Genomic DNA, 14,510 nt, shown 5'->3' on the forward strand with positions numbered 1-14,510 from the left:
GGCATTTCATTAACTTCTTATATCCTGAACATTTAACCATCAGACCAGAGTGTGGCAGCTGAATATCCTCGTGATTTTCTGGGGATTTCACTTCAGGAGCAACCTAACAAATACTACTGTATTATTCGTGGTCAGCGTATAGTAGTTGAGTCGGATTCAACAATTCAGATAGTAATGGAGAAGCTGCAGTCTTACAAGTCACGATTCTCGCTTAATTTTGAGGTATCCCCACCAAATTTGGCTTCCTTTTAACATTATCTATCAATCTGCATATTTTTTAGATTTTCCAGGCTCCATGCACTGTTATAGATCGTTATGCGGTTGATAATCTTTGCAATTCCCGTTAAATAAAAAAAGAATTACTTATACATGCATGCTTAAGGAGCAGCTTACAGAATATGTTATTAAATTATTTTGTCCAGGGGTTTCAATATCAACTTGGGGACTTCCAACTGAGAGTAGGAAAAGTAGTCCCAACACACTCTGAAAATCTGAGGGGAATTGTTATGGAGGTACGTTGTTTTGTTGCTTCTCATCCCGTAGGCTTTTTAGTCCTACATTGCTTCTCATTTTGCAGTCCTTGTTGCATTAGCACAACTCTGAATTGATACCGTCAAAGTAAACATAGTTTCATGTGTTGTTACCTAGTTGTTATGTTGGCTTTGAGTTCGTGTGGGGACTATTTAACTTTTCATTTTGATGATAATATTTTGCCAGCATACTTTAGCTTAATTTACTTCTTTCTGTTCACTTCAGATGTAACTGGCATAAGAAAGTTTTTCTGAACTTTTTTTGGCTGCCCTACGTTAAATAATGATCTTTAGAAATAGTAGTGGTCATAAATCCTCCCATAGGAAGTACGTATGTACATTTCTCCAACATAAGAAGCAAACGCTCACAATATTGATTCCTCTAATGAATTTTGAGGTGGTCCACTATAACATTCTTATTCAGAGCCATAGACCAACGACAACAACAACAACAACAAAGAAGCCTTATCTCAACTAAATAGGTTTGGATACATGGATCCTTGCCCTCCAATCAGTTCTATTCGAAGTCATACGTGGGTAGAAGCATATGCTATGCATGTTTTTCCTCACCCCACCTCTCCTAGGGTTATTTTCGGTCTGCCCTGGGCTCATTTAGTTCTATCAATCTGAATCAAATCACTCTTGACGACTAGAGCATCTGAAGGTCTCCATTGAACATGCCCATGCCACCTTAAACGAATTTCTCGTAGCTTATCATGTATTGAAGCTATGGCCGATTCAACTCTAATATGGTCATTCCTTACTTTGTCCTTTCTAGTTTTTCCACGGATCCATCTCCACATCCTCATCTCTGCTACACTTAGTTTATATGTATGATGCTTCTTAACTGCCCAACATTCTGTAGTATACATAGCAATATTTGTGAAGATTTCTTATGATGTTGTTTTATAAGTGCGTTAATATTTACACTTTTTATGTCTTCTTTATGAAGATTTTTACTTACTACTTACCTTCTTTGAAAGTGTCTTATGATGTTGCTGCTATTGCTATGATTTTTTTGGTTGCTGTTGGTGTTCGTTGCTGCTTATTTTGTTCATTACTGTTTGGATTTGGATTTGTTCGACATTTTTTGTCTACTATTGCTACTGAGATTGGTGTGCTTGAGTTGATATTGCTACCGGAATAAAGTTCTCTGTGCTTACCATCGTCTACAACTGCTATTTATGTTCAAGATTGGTTCTGCTCTTAATCTCTGTCCTTGTTGTTCCAAGTTGGAGCCTTTGATATATATATATATATATATAATCCAACTTGAGGGGGAGTGTTACGGTACGTACGATAGGGAAGTGGCTCTATTATGATATGTTTGATCTTCTTTAGTTTTCCTGGTTGGGGTCTATTTAGATTAAGTTGTGCTTGTGTGTGTGTCTTGTAACCTTCTCAGAGTCAACTCTGATTTTGCTTGTTATTATAAATAGTTCATGACAGACCACGATTGCACACTGAACCTATTGTGGGTTTAGATCTCTCTTCTTCTCCCATTGTTCTCTCTTCTACTTGGCAGGTACTGGATTCAGATACTGGTTTTCTACATGTATGAATTATTTCAACCTTAGAGACCACCATAAACATGTGACTGAAGAATGCAATGTTTATGAGTTGTGACTTGGGTGAGCTGTATTGGATCGGTTACGGAAATCATTTTATGCCATTCCACTGCAGCTATGCCAATAATCATGTCTTTTTCTAACACTTTAAATCTAGTAAATTTTTATAAACAAAAAATGCTAAATTTTTGGCCTCTCTGTTGTCTAAAATCATCAACTTGACCACATCATTCCTTTGCATTTTAGTTGTTGGGCTTCTTCATACAACCATCTCAGTTGACTGTTGTTCATTGGCACATATTGATGCTACCCTAAGTTCCCAAAAAAATGCATTCGGTTATGATTCTACAGCTCCTAGCTTCCACTAATCTATCTTAATATTTGCATTTCGTATTTGTTATTATTTATGGCTCTGGTCCCCTAACATTACGCTCCATAAAATGTGGTTGGTCTTATGGATACCTTATAATTCCTCAATTTGACTAATATGTATTGATCGTACAGCAACCTGGAAGCTCCTCCCATTTTTGTCCACCATGCCTCAGGTTGATAATGAATCCCTCTTGTCTCGATTAGTTCTCAGTTCTCACCCCCTCTCTCGTGCTTTCTTGTTACAAAACTGTACTACATACTCCAGCTTATCTGAAGCTGTTTTGACCTGGGCATTCCTCGACAGTTCTAACTGCATTTTCCCTCTCCACTGACTATGTTATCACTTGTCAGCAAACAACATACACCATGTGGCCATGATGTAGCAGCGTTCCGATGGATCGACCCAAACCTGCTTCAGAACCCGGACCAAGACCCATATCCAATTTGGGTTCCAAGTTATTAATTTGGATTCAAGATTAATAGAATATTCTAGGATTTTATTTTATTTTGGGAATATTTGTTATCTTTTATTTTAGGATATTTTGGGATAGCTATTAGGTAAGCAGAAATTTTCAATCTTGGTTTTATTGTGTTTCCATTTTATTAGACTTTAATTTAGAAAGCAATTAGGATTTTATATTTCAATTTTAAGAGTTTTTATTTAGTATAAGTAAGGCATGTAAGCTAAGAAATTGTTCAGTTGATTAATGAAGAAACTAAAGTGATTGTGAACCCCCCCTTCCTACGTGGCTGTCTCCTTCTCCCTCTCTTCTTCTTCTTCTTATTCTTTTCTTCTTCTTTTCTTCTCTTCTTCTTCTCTTCCCTGCAATCTCCCTTTTCTCTCTATCTCCCCTCCCTTCTCCTGTCATTGTTTTCTCCTTGCTCTTTCTTTTCTGGTTCTATTCCTGCGACCCTAGCAGTCCCAAAGAGGTATCGATCTCCCTTTAATTTCCTATTATTTCTCTTCACTACTAATACTCTGTTTTCTGGGTAGCATAAACAGCCCTTATTGTTGAGGTCGATCTCCATTAATACTCCTCTGATGGGTTTGAGCTTTAGGGCATAAGAACCCCTATCCTAGGCGACTTGAACCCTAGAATTTCAGACCTAAAGAAGGTCTCTGTTGGGAGAGATAAACCTGCAACTCAGGCTAACCGAAGGTACCGCCCAGGTCTGGTTTCAGTCGATAATATCTCCTGGAGTGCTGAACACTGGAACCCATTAGGGTGGGCGTACGGCAGGGCTTTGGAGCACCTTCCATCGCCTGGAACTTCATAGAGAACAGATCAATGGTGAGGAAAAATTGCACCTGAACCCCAAACCCCAAAGTGTTTCCTACGTTTTCGCTTGAGGCTAGGTTTTAACTTTATTCTAACATCCCATATTAATGCCCCTCCCATTCCCCACTTTATTACAACTTGCCATTGAGTTTATCTTCCATTCCAAGAATACCCCCTCCCCTTTATACGTTACATTCTTCTTCTAAAAGTGGGGATTCAAATTCTTCTAGGTTTTTGTCCTTTGTGTTAAAAGTCCCTCTTTTGTCTTACTCCCTTATTGTTGCCCCCTACTTTAACCTCCTATTTTTACACCCTACCATCAAGTTGAAAGTTGTTCCTTATTTGTCCCTAGCCAATAATTAATAATCCCTTTCATATCCTATTGCTTTTTATTTGCTAATAGGTCCTTGAGAATTCTGGTTTATTACGAGATTGCCATTGGTTTGTTTAAATCCTTAAGTGGGCCCACATCCAATCGGGTTGGTTTTCTTAGTGCCCGCTGGCCCCCCATTAGGCCACCTACTATACATACCCAAGTTAAGCTCCATGCAATTAGGAAACTGATCTAATGTCACACAAGGGCTACTCTAAAGTCCAAATTGGCTCGTCTCCAATTCTTGATTTACCAGTTCTCCACCAATTTTTCATCCTAAGCGGACACGTGTCTTTTGTAGATCTAATGGTTGCAAGAACTTACTTTTTGAAAACCACATACCACTTGCTTTTTAAAAACTACATACTGCTTATCACTTCAAACTTGTCTTTTCAATTTCACCAAACCAGTCTCAGAAAGGAAGAAGGAAACGAAGAGAAGAATTCGGAAACATTGATTGTGATGAATAAAATAACCATTGTGATTTAGGGGCTAAATCTGAACCAGTATTCAATTCCCCTTCTTTTTTTTTTTTTTTTTGTCCTCTCTTTTACTTTGCAATCTGTTCTGTATTTTCCTTTGATTTTGTCCCTTTAAAATCTGGGAATACTAGAATCATAAAACTCGCAGAACCCAACAATGACTACGTCAACCCCGGTGCCCACGCCCTCGGAAGGGGTTGGGGAAAGAAAAGGTAATCTTCATATGGATAGAACTGGAACACACTCTCTTGCAGCAGACCCTACTAATCCCTGAACTTGGTTCAAATCTCTTGCCGCTGACAAAACCTGACCCAATTAAGCTCAAAGCTACCAGAAAAATCCAAAAGAAAAGTATAAAACGAAGAAAACAAAATGTACTTAATAGAGGGTAGACACGGAAGAGGCTCTCTCATGAGGCGTGAATAGGTGCCAAGAGGAATTTTGAAGCTTTTTGGCTTCTGCTCTTTCATCCATTCATTGGGTCTCACTGCGTGGATGATAGGAATAAAAAAGAGTTTTCTAAGGAACAAGGGTGAGTTAGAAGTGAAGAAATGGAAAAAGGGATGATGAGCCTATACAGAATCCGATGGAGAATGCGGAGGCGGAAAGGGGCAGACGAAGCGAGGGGATCACAGCAAGCAGTGACAGTAAAATGTTTCGGCGAGTAGTTTGGACTTTAGATGGAGAGCTTCAAATCACTGGACCCGATTCTTCTTCCTCCTTGTTCTTCTTCATTTCCAATTCTTCTCTTTGTTTTCTCCTCTTCTCTTCGTTTCCTTCTTCGTTTCTGGTTTGGTGAAATTGAAAAAGCAAGTTTTAAGTGGTAAGTGGTATGAGGTTTTCAAAAAGCAAGTGGTATGGGGTTTACAAAAGCAAGTTCTTACAACCGTTGGATCTACAAGGGACACGTGTCGGCTCATAGTGAAGAATTGGCAGGAAATTGGTGGATGAAGAATTGGAGACGAGCCAAATCCCCCATTAAGTGGACCAAAGCCTAGCTGGATGGGCTGGCTTGTGCTCTTTTATTCTTCATGCTTCAATCTACGTCACTCCAACTCAGGGATGGGTGCCACTTTAAAGAGTACCTCAGTTGTGCATGGTGGTCACAGTCCGTCACACTCATTGAATTCGTTTGATCTTCGTATTCCATAAACTTTTGACCCCTTTCTTTTCCAAGGACACACAAGATGATCTCTCTTGTCATATGTTTCCATTGTTAGAGGTTACTCACAATAAGGGGAGCATCCCCATGGTTTAAAGTATCTCCGATACTATACGATACCTCATATACGTATCTTAAATTTAGCTGACCGATACTAATACTTCAATCCTTGATCTTTAGCATATCTGAGAATATTTCCGATACGTTATGATACCCTCCGATATGTATCTTAAATTTAGAAGACCGATATGGCAACCGATACCGATATTTTAATCCTTGAGTGTCCCTATCGTGAGTTGTGTTGAGTTGTAGAGTTTAGGTATATGTCTATGTTGAGTCAGGTAGGGGTAAAAAGGGTTCTAATATAATTTGAAAGTGACTTATGTTTATGTCATTTTCAAAAGCTGTCATTGTCTTGCCCATTTTTTTTAGTAGATATGTGAAATGACAGGATTACCCCCACTGAAAAAAATGTGTTAAACTGAATGGGCAAAAATGTAAGGTTGCAAATTTTTTGTTTCAACCACCTTGGTTACTAAAAGATTATCCCTATAGAAAAGCATTCAAATATTTAAATAATAAATATTTATCCTTGTGGTTGAGGCATCACTTTGTAAATGAGTAGGGTTGGTTCAAATGTCCTCACTTACAAATGGTTTTAATTTTTGGGATTTTCAGGAAAAACTTGCTGAATTTTCCAAAAAATTCGGAAACTGATCGGAATTTGTCCTAAAGAATGAACATAGAGATATGTTCATTTCAGCAGAGGGACTGATACAGAGATTTTGTTGAAATATTGACAAAATGATGTGAAATTTACAACTACGGTAAAAACCCAAAGTTGGGAACTTTTGGGCCTCAATGCCGTAGTTGGGAAAAAGAACTTGAGGCTGGGTTGGGCTTTGGTTGATGCCCTAGGTGACCTGAAATCCACCCAACACACCCAAGCCTTGCATGTGCATGCACATACACACATGGACACACATTCTCTCATTGTGTTACATAGTGGTGGTTATTACAACGAATCATATACATATCGTTACATGATCATGTAAATATATCTTACGTAGCAAATCCAATGACTCAATAAAGAATGACAAGAAGATGAAGAAGAACCTGCGGTTTTGAGTTGGTTCAGTTCTGATTAAACTCAATTTTAGGTCCCCAATGGGTTAGTTGGACTATGGCTAAGTATTTTTGGGTTTTCTATTGTAAAAATCCAATTCTATAAGCCCAAATATGAGGGATTTGAGTTTTCTGTGGGATTGGGTGTTAGTTTCTAATTTTTGTATTTAGTTTTCAAGAGATTTAGGTTAGATTTTGTCCATATTGAGTTAATAATTTGGATTGTTTCTGTTTTGTTAAAGAACTATTGAATCTGATTTTGGAAACTCTTGAACCTCTAGAATGTTTCTATTTTCAGATTCCTTGGTTCTCAAGTTTGAATGCAGGAAATTTTCTAATTTGTGAGTTGCGTTAAGGAGAGAAAGTTGAAAGGTTAGTTAGTCTATAAATTAGTGGTCTGATATGCTATGTAATGCAGTGATTCGATTGATGAAAAGTTTAGCTTCAGCCTTTGGATATATGGTGATTCCAAGGTTGGGGTATTGGTGGTGATTCCTGATCGTATCCTTCTTTGCATTTGTTTCTTTAATCTCTTTTCTTTCCAACAATTGTACATCAGTTTCAGTTCCTTGAGTTATCTGGTTTCTTTAAATTTGGTCCTACCCCTATATCTGCAATCCTATCACAAGCTGATCTTCCATTAGCATACATCGCCTGAAGGTTTGTACTGCATTACTATCCATTCCTCCCTCTCTTCTCCCACTTTAAGACTTTGACTCTCTCTCTCTCTCTCTCTTGCACACACACACACACACACAAAAGAGAGAGAGAGAGAGAGAGAGAGAGAGAGAGAGCATTACTTCAATTTTATTGCAGTGCTAGAAAGCAAGATCAAGGCCTAGGTCCACAAATCTTTCCTCACTCGGTCAAAAGCTTCATATTTTTATGCCGTCAAACTACAAATACTCAATTCCTATTGGAATTCATTGAAACATGACTCTCAGTAAACTCCCCCTATTCCATGACCCTAAGAACCAGTTTTGCATGTATTCTTTCCCTTAGAAGCTGGAATTCAGATAAGTAGGAACCAATTAGACTTCAGTAAGTCTCTACAAAATTATGTCTAAGATTGCCAATGAGCGTCAAAGAAAATTTACTGCTTCAGCCCATGAATCAACATTTTTTTTTTTTTCAAAGTCGAGGTGTTTCCATTAGATTAGCCTCTATCCAAGTCACAGCAAGAGCTGAAGTTCAGAATTACGGAAGGAAATTTTAATAATCTTCTACTTAAACTTACTTATTCTAAATCATGTTTATTGACATTGGGTCATAGCTCTATTGAGGAGTGTGCATGCTGAAAGTTGGGCGGGCAGGAAGGAGGGCCCAAGCCAACCCCAGGTCTAGGAGGGTAAAAGCCCAGCCCAAGGCCAACCTAAGAAGATATGATATGCTCTAAAGATCATACATACAGTGATATGTTCTAATGACCCTTGTACTTGATTTGAGAGTACCCAATGTACTTGACTTCATGAAAGTCCACTTGTTGATTAAAGTTATCTGATTGATTCAAGCTCCAATTAACCAGTTTACCCTCTAGATGCAAGGAAATCACTGGCCATATAATTCATTAATTTATTACAGGAGCTTTTCTGCATACATCTGGAATGAGTGTTTTAGTGAGGACCTTAATTCATTTGACTGTAATTTTGAACTAAATATAGTCCATCTAGAATTCCAATATCATCCATTAAATGTTCAGCATTGACCAATGTAATTGTCTTGAAGTTGATAACCTTCTGATTTCTGAGTTCATTGGCATAATTTTTTGGCTACAGTTCTCTCAATTTCTAGAATCCCAACTTATCCATTACTTCATTGGAATCTTGCTTCCCTTTATACATTGTCTTTGATAAGTTACTCAGTGGGTACTTTAGTCAACGATTTTATTGTTTATAAGAAGTAGAGTGATGTTCTTCATGCTAAATTCTCTTGCTTCCTTTTCTTTTAAATTGTTTTTAACATTGCTTTTCTAGATTTTCTGAAATTCTGCAGTTTTCAAAATACTTATTGGCTTTTGCATCCTTGTGTAAAATCACATTTCATCTTTGACATGCTATATGAGGTTTAAATGAAATTTGCTTCTTGTTGCAGGTGGAATATCTTCCAATTTCATCACTAGATAAATCCAGACAGATCATGGAAGAATTTGTTGATATATGGCAAGAAATTGTATCGAATAGATCATTGCAGGGTCATTTTATGCATATAGATCCAAATTTTGCTGAGTATGGACTTGCGGATCACTATTCTTCACAACATACAGCTGTTCAGTATGCTTCGGTCATGGCTCAATTGATTGCCACCGTAAGAAACTAGGAATTCAAAATTTTATATTATAGCTTTCTCTGCTTAATATTGTACTTCTTGGTTTTTTGGGAATTTTCTCTCAGAGCACATTGATTGAATCAAAATATCTTAGGTACTGGGGGTTATACCTCTATAACATGTTTATTTTTCTAGTAGTGGCCACTGAAAGACAAATGTAGATGAAGCGTTTGTGTATGATGAGGAAAGTGAAAATTTGGAAGTAGAAATTTGTTCTCAATTTGAAGTAATTCTATCTTAGGACTTAAACCAGGTCCATTATCCTGTGTTTTTAATTGGTGTTTCAACTTGTGGAGGACACATGTTCCAGAAAGTTAACCAAGTGAATTATTTACCTGGGGGATGTGTTTACATCTTAGAGTATCATTTATCAGAAAATGAAAAATATTTCTAATATTTAATCATAGTGATCCAGGTTTAGACAATAAATTAGGAGATTGAGATTCTCATTACCAGAGGCAGTCAATTTTACCAGCCATGAGTGTCAGTGTGTGTGTGGACACCTGTTTCTTTCATGGTGAAATTACAATTACCATTCATTTGAAACAGGAAGAGTAGTGGGCATTAAGTTCTCCATAAATGCTGGGCATGGAGGGGTATTTATGAAAGCAAAATAACACAAGTTATCACCTAACCTGAAGCGTATGGATATGATTGGTGATCTGGGTTCTTCATTGATAGCTGGGCTTGTCATAGGAAAGAAAAGTCTATCTAAAGCTTAGACCCAGAGGAAAGGGACTTTTGACTGGAAATGAAATGGAGAATTAATGGGGTTGATTTAGTGAAAGACAGCCATATTCTCTATCAACCAGTGAAAAGTCTGTGGTATTTCTTGGTGGGCTTGGATCATGTTTGTGGAGGGTTCACCTCGGTGGGTTTTGGTTCTGCCACTTGGCATGTAAGAAGGGTTGTACTTTTGTGAACAGGTGGACCCCAGGGTCCCTGCTCACATGTTAAGTCTAGGTTCACTGAACCAGACAGTTGATGGATCTGGGTGTTCTATAAATCAAAAACATCTCAGTACATGGTTGTTGCCATGATGGACTAACTATAGGTAGGCTCTCAGTTCATCAAAGAGTACAGTGTTCATTGGTATTTGAATTATAGAACAAGCCCGGCTGAGCTGAGCTTTGCACTCAAGAATTTCTGTAGATTATGTCCTGATTTAAGCATCCATTGACCATAAAACTCATAAGAATCAGGAAACGAAAACCTTTTAGCTATTTTTAATACAAAACATACTTACTGGATAAAAAATAAGCTAAATAAGACAATTTGTATAAATGAGCTTAGGTTTGAGTGAACTCCGAGAAGAGCTTAGCTGCTTGGATCTTGTGAGCACTTGAATGTTTTCTTGCTTTGCATAGAGACTGAAGTTTGAGATAAGGAAAAGGGGTATGCTTGGACCCCACATAAAAGGGTGGGGAAAAAAAGTACAAACTATCAAGAAAAAAGAAAAAAAAAAAAAAAAAAAAAAAAAAAAAAAAGAAAAGGAAAAAAAAAAGAAGAGGAAAAGCAGAGGAACAATGATTTCTCTTTTTTACTTTTTCAAGATTCATCTGGATTTTAGTAGCACTTGATGAAGCAAACCTTTTAAGCTTTCGATGAAGAACTGATAATCTATTTTTCTTTTTTTAGGTGAAAGCAAGTCATTCTCAAGTTACTTAACCTTTTAGTACCTTACCCCTTCTAGCTTTTGGTATCTCTAGAACAAACTTTAATCGTACTTCTAAAGTTGAATTTTCCTTCTTTTCAATATCCATTAGAAAAGGTTGGGTAGTCGCCCCATTAAAAAAAAAAATGGTGGCTTTGTGTGTGTGTATTGAGAGAGAGAGAGAGAGAGAGAGAGAGAGAGAGAGAGAAGTTATAATCAAGGACGACCAAATGGCCCAGTTCATTTATTAATTAGTTGATGGGTCATGCTTTCAAATTCTCATCTTTCTGTGGGGCTATGGCTCATTTATAAGGTCAGGTGGGTCATGGGTCACCAGGAAATTATATGTTTTCAAATCCACTAATGTTATGCTGTCCAGAGGATATAAACCAAACCACAAGAAATTATATTGCTTTCAGATCATTGATTGAGTCCATGTCATCTTTTTGGGTCTGTGCCCACCAAAACTGTGGCCCACCATAATCTAAGGGTAAACGTATCTTAATTTTCAGAAGTAAAAAAGTGTAGAGAGCGGATCAGGTTTACGTAAGAGAATGACCTTGATCCGTGGATTTAGAATCAATTTTCTCTCTTCATTTAATAGATTCTAAATCTATGGATCAGGAACGTACGAGAATGTATGAACCTAATCCGTTCACAAAAGTCTACTCTACTTCTCAAGGAAGTAACTGGAATTGGTTCTTTCCGATTCTGATTTTAATTAGTTGGAATCGCCGATTCCAATGCAATATTGATCCAGAAAGTAGGATTGCCTGAATTAACAGTATGAAAATAGTAAAAATAGATTCAATCTTCCTCTCCCTCTCCGGGAGTCCAGCTTACCCTCTGTCCCTCTCTAGCTCTCCCTCCACCTCTCCATAACTATGATGAAAATCGATTATCGAGGAGAATAGACATGATCGGAAAACCATCGGTGACTAATTTTCTGATGGATTTTCTTGGTTAACTACCACTTATTTGTCTAAAGCATTTGAAAGCACCATGATCAGCTATAGCAGATGGACTCCTGCATTGCTTGAATAAATGGTCGATCGGAGAGTGAAAGCACTTCAGCCCCTAGGATACTCTAGATCAACTTCGTTGTCTGTAGATTCGGTTACTCAAGATTTTCAAAGGATACTTAGGAGCTGAGTGATGAATCACAAAGATGTGAGTAGTTTGATGTAAAGGCTTATGAGTACTTATGAGACATTTTACCCCGTCTCAAGAAGTGGTATTAGAGCTGGGGCGAGGCACCTTTGGTATCGCACTCATGATGTATAGGAAATGAACTAGAATGACCACCTGCCTAATTTCAGACTAATAGTTTATGCTCTTCAATTCAAAATAGGATAAGTTATGGATAAGTTGTACACTTGTACTGTTGTAGGTTAGCCTGTCAGGCTTTGTTTTCTCCCAAATTGATGGTCTTCAAGTTCTAGGCCATGCATGGAAGTACGTTTCACATAGAATATGGGAGTTTATACCCACATATGTCATAAAAGTACATTCAAAGAACAACCAAGGATTTCCTGACACGAACCCCCTTCCTCTTCCCAAAGACCAATATCATAAAAGGGGGGACCCAAATTAAGAAGAAGAAACACAAGTGGGGTATGAGATAAGTTTGAAGAAGATGACAGGAGAATGAATTTATAATAGTGCAGAAGTCTGTTGGGGTGGAAGAGAACAAGAAAGATCAAAGTCCAAGTGCCTTTGATTGATAATGATATATTTTTCTTCTTCACCCATAAAAGATAAAAAGTGTAACCCACCAATCTGATATCCTTTTGCTCTTTATTCTTTTTTCATCACTTAGTGCTCTGCGTGCCATTTTTTTTTTTAAATGATGTGTGTGCTTTGGCATTTGCATGCAATATTCTACGAGAGAGATGATAATGAGAGATTGAGATTTAAGAGAAATGGAAATCGTTGCATGGGAATTGCAATTCTACCTCGGTTCCCCTTTGGCACTACTATTGGGGTATGATGTTTTGTATTCTGTTGATTACATTTGTAAACTGTTTTCGAAGGATTGTTAAGGAATTGTAGGGCCCAAGCACTTCGCACATTGTCTTCGTTACTGGGGCCTTGACAAAATGGCCGGTCCATGGAGAGGGTTCGGAGATGGTTTTCTAAATGATATAAGAGACGAGTCGGACAATTGTAACTCTGTTTTGCATTGATAGTAAAATAGATTTCATCTCACTACGAATATAGGCAATTTTAACAAATCATATAAATAGATCCTTTGCGTTGTGTTTTTGTTTGAAAATTCTGTTCTTTTCTGCATCGGTTTTCATCGTAATCACGGATGAAAGTTGAAAGTTGAAAATTATTTGGGATCAGCTTTCGCTTTTGGTGGTGATGCTTACTAGAATTTAATCATGATCTGATAATTGACTTATTTTTCTGAAATTATTGAGAGATTGCCTTCCACCCAATCTGCTATACTTTAAGCTCTGCTTTCTTTTCTCAAATGGTCTTCTATCAACAAATCGATCTCTCCAATAAGTTTCTACTTTTGAGAGAGATGGAAAAGTTGGAACAGCATAAAGAGAAAGTGGGTAAAAGAGGAGAGAAGATGACTGCTCAGGAATGACAGCTTTGATCTAAAAACATTTGACCAAATAATTTTAAAGAGTAATGGAAGGTCAACTCTGAACTTAATCCAAAAGCGTCACCTCTTCTCTCTCATTGGATTACCGTGGAAATGGTGATATAATTTTGGTCTTAAGTCATATCCCATCTATCCAATCAGTTTGGGCATCCTAACCAACCGGACACATGGTCATATAAATCAAGAGGATACTGAAATGGCAGCGTTGGGATTTATCATTGGGTCAGCAGAAGTACACAAACGTGAATGAGAAGTTCAAGAAATATGGAGTGATGTAAATGGTCTTGAAAAACTGATGATTCTTAACAAATTTTTACTGTGGCCGTGGTCCATCATTCCTCTTCGACTATAATAAGAGTATTTTGTTTAAACCTATTTTTTTGGATGTTGATGATTGCCCTATGAATCTGGTTAAACTTATAGCCTATAAGGCTCTAATTAGGAAAATCATGATTAATGAGGCTAACTTTTTGTATCAAGATGTAAATCATTTGTAAATTGTAATTATATTTTTTACTTCAAATAAAAAAAAAATCTACAAATAGAAGACGTGAACCATAGTTAGCAAAAATAGGAACAAGGTAAAAAAATTGGAGATGAATTGTACAAATTGGTTTAAATGGTAAGAAAGTACAAGAGATACAGTAAGAAAAAACAGAGAATAGAAAATAGACAGTACGAATTTTAAATGTGTAGATTAAAAAAAAAAAACAATAATATACTCATATAAATTGAGAATTATTGTGAGACCTGAGAATACAACAAGTATCGGATTCACCTGGGAGATCGGTGAGGTGTCTCCACCAAGAATACGGCAAGTATCAGGGAGTTTGGGAGATCAGTGAGAGTGTACAAACTTTAGTCCTACATCGCCTAAGGAGAGATTACTGGGCTAGTTAATAACTTCTAGCCTCTTTAACATGGCATAATACGTTTTAAAGCCTTAAGGCCCATGGGCGGCCATGATGTTATCAAAGTTTGTCAGATTAGTGAAAAGTCCTTACTTACTGTGACAATGA

The 14,510-nt window shown here is 37.3% G+C and overlaps 1 protein-coding gene across 1 annotated transcript in view; it reads left to right on the plus strand.

Annotated features, from left to right (window-relative positions):
* LOC122078557 (mediator of RNA polymerase II transcription subunit 20a-like) overlaps positions 1-9,447 on the plus strand; it is a 10,315-nt gene extending 868 nt beyond the window's left edge. Inside the window, exons 3-5 of the mRNA XM_042644587.1 lie at positions 44-222; positions 423-512; positions 8,984-9,447. Coding sequence (XP_042500521.1) covers positions 44-222; positions 423-512; positions 8,984-9,208 — 494 coding nt within the window. The 3' untranslated portion in view covers positions 9,209-9,447. The remainder of the gene's footprint in view (positions 1-43; positions 223-422; positions 513-8,983) is intronic.
* Positions 9,448-14,510: the final 5,063 nt, after the last annotated feature.

Source organism: Macadamia integrifolia, chromosome 5 (genome assembly GCF_013358625.1).
Source record: "Macadamia integrifolia cultivar HAES 741 chromosome 5, SCU_Mint_v3, whole genome shotgun sequence".
In the NCBI taxonomy this organism is placed as follows: Eukaryota; Viridiplantae; Streptophyta; class Magnoliopsida; order Proteales; family Proteaceae; genus Macadamia; species Macadamia integrifolia.